The 10,937-nt window shown below is 43.0% G+C and overlaps 1 protein-coding gene across 2 annotated transcripts; it reads left to right on the forward strand.

Moving 5' to 3' along the window:
- Positions 1–3,415: 3,415 nt before the first annotated feature.
- On the forward strand, positions 3,416–10,937 carry TCTEX1D1 (Tctex1 domain containing 1). 2 transcript variants are annotated; one of them, XM_019531593.1, is made up of 5 exons: positions 3,416–3,522; positions 3,764–3,878; positions 5,806–5,897; positions 6,877–7,001; positions 9,860–10,937. In XM_019531593.1, exons 2-5 carry the CDS (start codon positions 3,766–3,768, stop codon positions 10,061–10,063), a joined length of 534 nt encoding a protein of 177 aa, XP_019387138.1. In that variant the 5' UTR covers positions 3,416–3,522; positions 3,764–3,765; the 3' UTR covers positions 10,064–10,937. The 2 variants fall into 2 exon arrangements, with proteins under 2 accessions (XP_019387138.1, XP_019387136.1); XM_019531591.1 differs by lacking the exon at positions 3,416–3,522 and having other exon boundaries at positions 3,569–3,878.

Raw genomic sequence — 10,937 nt, forward strand, 5'->3', positions numbered from 1 at the left:
AAGGTGCAAAGGTTTGCTGCATATGAAATACAGCAGCAAAACTTTGTATTGACCACTGGTAATATGAATGTTTTGTACTGATTTGTTGAAGATAATCATGAAAACATATTTTAAATGTTACTTGCCTTATAGATTAGGATACAAATATGTGGATATCATTTTTGTAAATAATGTTTTTTATAAATGTTTTTCTTTCATGGTTTTTTTTCCCAAACACCCATTTCACAAAATCCTGAATATGCAATTATTTACCATACATAATATTACAGCAAATAAATCCCCACTTCTGAACAAAGTTTATTAATTCTATACATAAGAATGAAATGAAATATCTGATTACGTTGTAATTTAAATGTGAGGATTTTTTTCTTGAAAATAAATGAAAACATGAAAATATGCTTTTTTGTTATCTTTTTCGGATCAGTTTTGTATTCAAGAGTAGCATTTCTATTGCAATTACACATTTGGACATGTGATAGGGGATTGGAACTAATCATCTTTCTTCCTTGAAACTGAAAATAATGGTCTGTCTACCAGGTACATATATATATTTATTTTAGTCCCTTTTCCTTGTTTATAATACTGAAGAATGACAAGATCTGTTTATAATACTGAAGAATGACATAGTCCTGCCCTGTTTTTTCAATATGTAGCTGGTGTTGTGTAGAGTTTTTGGTAATATTTGCTTCTAAATAGAAATGATATACCATTTAGAAATATTCAGTTTTTACCTTGCATTTATTTAGACTTGATTTGAGTTGTAGGCAAGTATGCATCATTAATATGCATGTAACTTTTATTCAGAAAGGCTGCTGTGGTTGTCTTATGGAGGTAGAAACTGGTAAGGGTTCGTAGTTTCACAGTAGAAGGTGAAATACTATACATTACAGGAGGCACTAAATCCTGTTATGCATGAAAAATACAGTATAACTTCCTCAAAATTTTATAGCACATTCTGCGAAACAAATTTTCTGAGTGTGCGCAAATGAAATAATTTAAGTGTAGATGTTACAAATAGTCAAAAATGGGTCGGTCCTTTAAGAAATGTTGCACGCCATATAATAATTTTGTCCCTTTCTATCAATCTCAGTAAAAGAATAACATACTTCTTAATCAGTCTTTCCACACACTTAAAGCTCATTAGAATATTTTGTAAGGTTATCTTTGAATATTTAGGATTTTTGGTCACTCTTTCCCATTTTTCATAGCTAAAGGTTTCTCCTTAATTAGAGATCTCTGCTATTTTCCCGAAGTGGCCCATAACACCTATAAGGGCCCAGTGTACGTATGTGTGATATTGCCATGTTTACTGAGGAGGCAGCATGCACATCTTGGTTGCTTTAATTCCTTATTGCTGGTTTGTGCTGGGCTGCTCCCCACAGGCAAAGGCCTTGAGACACTGGGCTCTACATTAACCAAGGCTTTGAGCCGCTAATTTTCTTTGTAATTTTTTAACCTTCCTCTCCATCCCCATTTCATTTCCCTGCTGCTCCCTTGCACTGCCCTAGGCTTCTCGGTAATGGTTATGCCAGCTACAAAATGCACTGCCTTTGTGTCCTATGCTGCCCCTATATCATTCTCCTTGTCTGTCCAGAGTCCAGGCCTCCATGCGAAGCTCACCTACTCACAGGAAAGCAAGCATCGCTGCAGGAGCCAGAGCCAGGATGTGGGACAGGGACTTGCATGGAATCAGAGGGGGTGGTTTGTTGAGAGGCATGGATAGCATAGCTGAGCAGGCGTCGATCCAGGAAGGTGCAGTTACCCCCCTGCTGCCTCCCCCTGCCCCCTTGCAGATTCCTGCTCCACCCGAAATTTAACACCAAGTGCCTGGCAGGCGGCGGCATTTCTGGTCAGGCAGCAATGAGGGAGCTGGCTGACCGCATGGATCATTTATAATCTACCTGATTCCTTCTAAACTATTATTCCACAGCTGTTAAAACCCCTCTATCGTTTTTAATCATCTTGATGTTCCACGAATCAAGTCAGCCTTTCTTCTGAACTGCAGCTGTCTGATGGCTGCTCTTGGTAAGGTGGCTCCTACCTCACAGCCCTGCAGATTGCTTTTAAATCTAGCCAAAAACATTACTTCAGGTGTAGAAACGTTAATCCAGGTGAGCATTAACTCAGGTACAGAAATAACTTTCAGTGACGCATCACGTGCTCTGCCAAAATGCTCAAGAAAGCTCGATTTTTCTCTTGTGCTTCTGAAAGGTGTGCATGTCTCATTAGTCCTGCAGCCATTACGATGACAACTCCTTTGGAGCTGTGCCTAGTCAGTTGTGTTTTTAGCCATAAGATACAATACGGCAAACAAAAGCACATGGCAGTAACGGTAGCCTCGTTTTTGCTCGGCTCTTAAACTGAGTGATAGGAAATTTAATCTTGCTGTGGCCAGAGGAAATGTTACAAGGACACACTGAAAGCAGACCTCAGGAAAACAGATGCCCACATCAAGAACCAAGAGAAGCTGACTGCTGCCAGACTCCAACGGTTGCAGCACCTTTTGAGGTAAAGCATCTTGCCCTCAAAGTAGAGAACAGAGGAGAGGAAAGAAAAGAGGCATCCTAGCCTGCTCTGTCCTAAGAAAAGACCTGCATCTCCTGTTGACAGGTCTGTGGAACAGGGATTGGTCTCTTAGAGCACATCTATACACATGCGCTTTAATGCACATTAACATAAGTTAATGCGCGTTAAGCATCACTTTAAAAGTGCATACTTCAGTTAATGCGCATTAAACCAGGCTATTGCGCATTTTTCTAGTACCTCACAACGGAGGGTGCTTACAGGCATATGGTGCATCCGCGTAAATGTATTGGAGCAGAGTCAGTTAATCAAGTCTGCTCCACACCAGAGCTGACGTGCCCAGCGCTGTGTCTTATGCGTTCGTATAAACAGCAAAATGCTCGCCGGCGCTGAGAAAATGGCGGCAGCGCGCTTTTAAACTAAAACACCTTTAGTGCGTTTTAGACATGTAATTTGCCGTTGATACACGTGTGTGCACTGCAGCAGCAGGTTCTTTTAAAAATGCCCGGCAAACGTGGACAAATGCCTGGAGCCAGATTTAAAGCGTGTTACCTGAAGTGGAGGTGTAGACGCACCCTTGGGCCACCTCCAGCCCCATCCCGGCGACGATCACCCTGGCGCGAGGGCCTGGGGCCGCTGCGCGCTCCTGAACTGAAACACCTCGGATACGTTTTAGCTCAAACGCGCCCCGCCGCCGTTATGCCAGCGCGGCCGCGCGTTTCGCCATGGACACACGTTCCCGCGCCGCGCCGCGCCGCAGGGCCCGGCCCTACTCGAGTAAAGGTGCGTTACGCACCCTTAGGCCCCGCCCCCCGGCCCCTCCAAGCGGCTCGTTTCCTTGGCGCTGCGCACGCAGCTGTGCGGGCGGGCGCCCCCCGGCGTCTCCGGCTGCGCCGCGATGAGGGCGGTGCAGTCCCGCCCCGCAGCCGAGGGCGGTGTTTGGCCGTAACCCTAGAAACCTGCGGCCAGCCCGGCTCTGCCCTGCCGGGCCCGGCCCAGGTGAGCCGCGGGGAGCCGGGCTGAGCGCCCGGGGGTGCGGGGTGATGTGCCAGGGAGCGGGTCCCCGAGCAGCCCCAGGGATACAGCGCCCTGAGTGGTGCGGCCACCGCCTCCTTAAGGTGTAAAATCCTCCCCCTGGTCCATAGGTCACCTGCCTTCACCCGCTTGATTTACTAAGATGTAGCCCCCGGTTCTGCCCCTGTCTCCAGGGCTCCGCATGTTGCCTCCTCGGATCTAACAGACATGTCGGACCTAGCGAAGGAGAAGGCAGCTCGCCTCTTGAAGAAGCAAGGCAGCGTCTCCTCGCTAAGCAGCCACGAAGTCAAAGCGAAAGATGTCTTGGGAAGAAACAAGGAGTGAGTACCTGCCGTCTTCTCTCTCGGGTTAGGCCGGTGCGGGCCCGGCGGGTGACAGATGCAGCGCGCAGAGAAGCCTCCCTGGTACCAGGGGGCCGGTGGTTCTCTAGTTCAGATGACAAATGGGTTTGGTTTCTTTTTTCCATCATGGCAATTTCACTAGATGAAAAGAACTCCTAATCCGTTTGGGGCCATATTAATCTGAATCTAGAGCGATAAGTGAAGTAAATGTTGACTAAATCACAATTGCTTTTGGGATTACTTGAAAAAATTGTGGTTGGTGGTGGGTTAAAGTCCATGCTTAGCCTCAGGTCTTGTTCCTAAAGACACAAATAGTGCGGTGGTTCTCAACCTTTGTTACACTTGTTGGGTAAAACTAATGCAGCAATCTGTTCCTGCCACAGCCTTTCCCAGCCCGATCCCACGTTCTTCCCAGAAACAGGCGCGTAGTATAGTTTCGCTTGGCGGTCGGCGGGTGCTGGAAATGTGCCTGTGGTTTCCCAGACTGCCACACCGCTGCCAGTTGGAACCGTCCCATGTTTCCAAGAGGAGCGTGTGGAGACGGGCTGGGCAGGAGCAGATGCTGCTGCCTGCATTACGTTTATCTCCTACTGCCACCGCTTCCCAGTCTGGCTCCCCACATGGCACGCAGGGCAGTTTCACCCGGCTGCAACACCCGTGGTGGCAGGGCCCATGCCGCAGCACCACTGCCCTGCTTGAGAACCGCTGGATTAGCAAGGTGCTGGATGACCTGGGATCAAGCCAGGAAGATACAAACCATCTTTTGAATTTTATTGCTACTCTGTGTCCGGGGCTGGGGTACACAGGCACCAGAGGCAGGAGTTTGGCAGGGGGGGCGCGCATAACTGGTAGGCAGGGCAGGCAGTAGGGGAAAGAGGACAGGCCACTTCACTCACTGCCACCACTTACCCTTTGCAACTCCAGCTCTAGCTCCACTGGGACCTGGGGCATGGAGCATGGTCGCTCTGGCTGGCAGCAAGCCACACAGTGGTGGTCGTGGCAGCTCTGGCCATGGCTTCAGCTCTGAGGCTAGAGGTGTCACCGCAACTCCTGCTGTCGGACCAGGCCATGGCCAGAGTGAACATGTGCTTCTGTATCCTGGGCCAGAGCTGGAGGGTAAGCAGTAATTGCAGAGACAGAGGTGGTGAGGTAGGCAGATGCCAGGGGGTGCAGTCATTGTGTGGGCAGCAGGAGCTGGGGCAGACAGGCACTTGGGGGGCAGGTAGGAGATGGGGGATGGGCCACTTGACTCCCCTGCTTCCTGTCCCCCCACTGCCTGCTCACCTAACCCCCTGCCAATGCTTATCTTGCTGCAGCAGTGGCAGGGACAAATTTAAGACCCCCCTCCAATAATTAGATTTTATACATAGAATATTATAACAGATTTATAAATTTTCCATGTATAGAATCTACTTATTGGAGGATTGTCTTAAATTCAAAGCCATCTTGGATTCAGGTAAATACAGTATTTTTTTTTAAAGAAGTCATTTTTTGTTTCATTCTACTCCTATCAGCACAGCCAGCAAATTTTAAAATACTTTTTTTTCTTGAAGGCATTTTAATTTAAAAAACAGAAGCTGCAAGTAGGATTTGGAGAAATATGTATGCCCATTGAAATTATTCATCTGTTCTTCCTTGTAAATATATTCTGTGCACACACCGATTCGGTTATTTTGTTGTCGTATTCCACTGGAGGGCAGCATCTTTCTTTATCAGGTAATGAATGACCCGTGGAAAGAGATTCTTCATTGATCTCATTTTTACAGGCAAGTATAAACATAGTAGAAGGGTTTTCTTAGACAGAAATCTTCCATTGAAATCGAGTCCATTAATGCAGTCTTATTAATTAATATAGATTTCTGTATGCACTAGTTTTATCTATTTACTTTTTTTACATTATCTTCAGCTCCATGAGTACAGTGTCTTATGTGGATGAACCTGGCCATCATGATGATTTTTCTCATCCTGTGGTTCAGATGGAGAACACTTACCAACTAGGTAATGAATGCTTCCTCCTCTGTTCCTCCCTGAGAGGAAAAGGTCCAGACTTGGATAACTGGTTGAAATTTGGCAGCCTGTGGCTGTTTAGGAGATCAGACCAGATCAGGGGTGTTAAAGATATGGTCCGTGGGCCAAATCTGGCCCAGAGAGCCCCATTTTTGGGCCCCTGGTACTGCCCCTGCCTTTCTGGAAAATAAGACTAGAGGAAGAATTTAATTAAAAATTCCCGAAGCGCTACAAGCCTTGTCTTGTACTTCAAATACATCTATTACAAACATGAGGCACACTAGTTATTGCAGTTTAAAAAAACCAAAATCTAAATTAAAAGATGCTTTATTTTCTAGTTTAAAAAATCATTGTCTTTCCCAATTTGTGAGAAATGTATATTCTTGGAATTAAATACTATATAGCACTGTTTGAACTAGCCATAAAATTCAACAAAGCCCACCCCATTCTGGATTTTCAGTATCCCTACTATTTCAATCCTGGGTCTTGTCTAAATCCTGCCAAATTGGCATGTTAGTATTATAGTCACCACAAGTATGAATCATAATGCTAATTTTCATTTATAACCCAACCTGGCATTTGAATTTGAGTCTCCATAAATCAAGAGAAGAAGAGAAGCTATACCAAGGGTGGCTAACCTGTGGCACAAGTGCTATGCATAGCTGTGTGTGGGGCACGTGGCAGATGGAGGAGGGGAAAAGCAATACAGTGGCAGATCAGGAAGGGAGCAGAAAGAGAGCAGGAAATCAGGTGGGGAGCACAGGGCAGGAAGCAAAAAGCAAAGCAGCAGGTAAAGCAGGGAAAGGGGACCGGTTCGGTACTCAAGGAGGACGCAGTTGCCAAAAGCTTGGCTTCCACTGTATTGTACTTTTCAAACACTCTCTTGTTGATCATTTTCATTCCAATGCATATGCCATTATTCTCAATGTAGACTTACAGTTAAGGCACATAAAATGTCTTTGTGCATCAGGTCCTACAAGACGTTTTCCTGTGGGTACGGTGAATAATATTTTGAAGGACGTGTTGACTAGTTATCTTCAAGAAGAAAAATATGAAGCGGAGTTATGCAGACAAATGACAAAAACCATCTCTGAGGTATAAATGTGATTTGTAAGTAAAATGAAGCTTATGGGTAGACGGCGAGTCAGATTGCTCCCCACTTTATCAGATCCAAGCATGGAGAAGACTTTCATGAACCGCATCCCCCACCCTCTCTGGTAAGCCATGTGTACTGTGGAGGGGAAAGTGCCTAGGAAGGTGGTGAGCAGAAACAGACAGATCAAGGGCTTATACTTCCTCCTCCCTCTGTTTCAGAAAATTTACACAGAAAAGGTAGCCCATCTCTGACTGCATTAACTTTTATGTCATCTCCCCCTCCACCTGCCCCAGAAGATTACAGTGTTGGTGCCAGTGGGGAGATGCAGTTAGCAGTGTTAGCCACATTGGACATCTCAGAAAGGTTCAAATGCATCAGAAGCATGAAGTTAAATCATATTAAACCCTTGCGTAGATGCTGTCATGCAGAGGTAATGCCCTTAGTTTGCTTCAATTTAATTGATACTTAAAATAGTTAAAAATTCATTTTCTTTTTTAAGTAAGATAGTCATGTTTTGTAACTTAATCTGTTAGTTCACATGATACACACAAATCCAAGACAATAAAAAGTCTGTTGCTTAAGTTTTGAACATTAAAACCTTTTATTTATATCTGTGCTCTGAAAATGAAGTAAACTGAAGCAATAACCAATAAATACCATAGAAGTATATACAAATGCAGAATTGCTGAGCTATCCTTTTTTAGCTGAATTAACTAATTATTTATTGGATCTGTTCACAAAGGAGAAAATGCCTTCATTCCCCCTATATTAGCCATCCCTGTTAACATTTTATTAAATGCTCCAGAAATGTTTTTTTTCCATTTCATTGCTGCCAGTGAAAATACTGGAGATGAATCAGCCATGTTCTCTGGATCATAACTTGTATTTATTTCATTATGATTAGCTCTTAAACAAATTATATTAGATATCACAAGTTCATCCAGGCATGCACTTAGCTTCTGCTTAGTAACAGGAGAGCAATAGCAATTTACTTCTTTTTGTATTAAAAGGTGCAGGAAATAAATACTAGGAGCCACAAAAATATACTTCAAAATTTAATTTAATGCGTAGACCACCATTCAGAAATGAGAAGTTTTGCAATAATCAGCAGCATAAGTATATAATGAAAAGGAAAAATATATGTTGTGAAGACTGTGTTGGGATGTGGAGGACTGCATACCTCTGTGAGTTTATATAGTCAGAGCCACTGAGGCAGCAAGTATGTGGCAACTTCTTTTAACTGAGATGAAACCTTGGTACTTCCACTGTTTGTATAGAGTCCCTGTTTGCTTACGAATGAATGAAAATATTTATATTGTCCTGCTGCTGCTACTTCTGTTCTAAGCAATATTAATTTATTGTCAATTTTTTTTAAATGATTCACCATATCTTCCAGGATAGTATTTCAGTTTTGCTCTGACTCCCCTGCATTTCTGCAGACCTCCTCCCTCATTTCTGAACATGCAAAGCTCTCAGGGATCTTCCACGTGGAGCCATTTCTGTATTACAAACTGACATGACAGCTGTAACACATAAATGACTTTATTTTGTGTATAAGCTTTAGAGTTGGATTTTGTACTAAGCTTATCAGCATAAACCCCACAAAGGTACACTGCAAAATCACCATGTATGTGACATTGTGGAGTTCCAGGTTCATTGTGTCTAGGTTTATGCTTTACATCCATATATATGCTCAGTTTTAAAGATTCTTTTCTGAACTCTTCAGTATCTGGGAAGAAAAGGTTAGGCTGGGCTCTATGCAGTTTGTGCATAATCATGAGTAATACATTCAAAACTGCCAGTACTATTGAAAATTAATGCATAGTGACACCTCTGCAAATGGATTGTATTGGTTCTGCCAAGTGACACACACACACACATTGTCAGGGAGGTGGCACTGAATGGAGCTAGTAAACCAATCAGTTTACTAAGAATTGTGTATGAAGCTCATTCTTTTAGCTCAGAGATGACAAAGTCATGTGGCCTCACAGGCTGGATGAATGGCAGGGCAGCCACCATGGACCAGATCAAGTCCATGGATTCTCTCCTCCCCTCTGCATGCGAAATCCACTGCACATATCATCTGTTCCAGCTGCTCCGGGACCTGGACTGCATGCAGCACCTGAGAAGCAGCCAGACTAGCCGGGGCATGTGACATAAATCCTGGAGTGACTGGAACAGGTACCACACTGCATGTGACACCCATCCTGCACCAGCTGGAGCAGACACCGTACGTGGTACGTGTCCCAGACTGGCCAGGATATGTGATGTGGATCCCAGAGTTAGTTGGCTCTGCCCTGAGGCACATATGATGCATAGGTCAACTTAGACCCAGGGACAGCAGCGGGGGCTGGATAAAGGGGCCCTGGTTTAGCTAGTTTGGTTTTGTCACCAGGAATTTTAGAAACCCCCATAAAACCTCATTTTTTTGCCTTTAATCAACAGCTATTATTTGGGATAACTAAAAGGAGATAATCTGTTGAGTGAGAAGCCATTTTTGCTAGAGAAATTTGCTAGAAGGGTCTGCCATTTTGTATCATTCCTAACATTAATTTCTTAAGAAGGTGATGTTTCATGTGTATTGGAAACGCTCTCTTCTTGGATACAATGTGCTCTCATACATTTAACTTCTCATGGGACTATCATAGTTTGGGGATGATGCTACAAAACCACAATGTAAGTTGTTACTGCTGATGTTTCTGCAAGTACTAATACTGTACTTGTACATCTCTATACATCTCTTGTACTTGTACCTCTCTATACTATGCATACTTTATGTCTCTACAGTTACCTTTCTGATCCTGTAGCATAAAAATAATTTATGAATAGTATATCTAAACATGTTTCCCTCTTGTAGGTAATTAAAGCTCGGGTAAAAGAGCTCATGATACCAAGGTACAAGATAATTGTCATTATCCATATTGGACAACTAAACGAACAGAGCATGCGAATTGGAAGCAGATGCCTTTGGGATCCTAAAAGTGATACGTTTTCATCGTATGCTTTTAAAAATACCTCACTGTTTGCTCATGCAAATGTTTATGCTGTTTATTTTGAATAATGAAAACAGTCTAGTGGGGGAAATGATCCTAATCTATCTTATCATGTTTATATTATGAGATATATTAATCTATAGAATCATATAGGTTATTACAGATCTAGTAATAATATAGATAATAAATATTAATCTATCTATCTTATGTTTCTATTATGGAAAAAATTGAGGGAGGCCCCAGCCAAATTACATCTATTTTTAAATGTGGATGTGATAAACATTTAAGGGTTAAATGTAATAATCATGCATACCTACTTAAATGATTTTCTACTTTTACTACATTTCTTCAGAATGACTCCTACTAAAATGACATTTTGCACCTGACTCTATTTATATTTTAGAACCGATTACCACTTGTATCATTGTGTTCTGGTTCAATCCTAGTCCTCAGTGTCAGTCCATAAGTAAAATAGTGTTGTGTATAAGACCAATATTGGAATTTGGAAGGTAAAATATCCTTGTCCTACTCCACCAATACAGAGACAAGAAGTTGGGCATATGCACAACTAAGCCATGAGCTGTATGAATGGGTATTGCATAGTTAGGGTTTTGTGAGCTGCAAAGAGTGTCCCATAAAGATTTTTCAGGTAATTGATCCACATTATTCATTGCCTTCAGCTCTGTTTCCCCCCTTTCTTCCTGTCCTTACCTCTTCTGCTGCAGAACTGCAGAGGTTCTGCTGTTTTTTTAAATGAGAGGACTTGGACTTTTAGTTTCAATAAGAATGAAAAGCAGTGAGGAAAAGCTAGTGAAGTTATTGTGACGTATATCAGTTTACATATTTAAATATAGTGCAGACAGTAATGTTTCTAGTTTGTGATAAACACATGAAATTCTGTTTCCATTTTGCAGGTAATAAAGTAATCTGTTAGTCAAAGTG

Source organism: Crocodylus porosus, unplaced genomic scaffold (assembly GCF_001723895.1).
Source record: "Crocodylus porosus isolate Cpor-Errol unplaced genomic scaffold, CroPor_comp1, whole genome shotgun sequence".
Classification (NCBI taxonomy): Eukaryota; Metazoa; Chordata; order Crocodylia; family Crocodylidae; genus Crocodylus; species Crocodylus porosus.

Excerpts from the sequence above, each read along its gene's own strand:
- TCTEX1D1 (XM_019531593.1), top strand. The coding sequence starts at position 3,766 with ATGTCGGACCTAGCGAAGGAGAAGGCAGCTCGCCTCTTGAAGAAGCAA. Across the intron at positions 3,879-5,805 it reads GTCTTGGGAAGAAACAAGGA|CTCCATGAGTACAGTGTCTT; the intron begins GTGAGTACCTGC and ends CATTATCTTCAG. Across the intron at positions 7,002-9,859 it reads TGACAAAAACCATCTCTGAG|GTAATTAAAGCTCGGGTAAA; the intron begins GTATAAATGTGA and ends TCCCTCTTGTAG.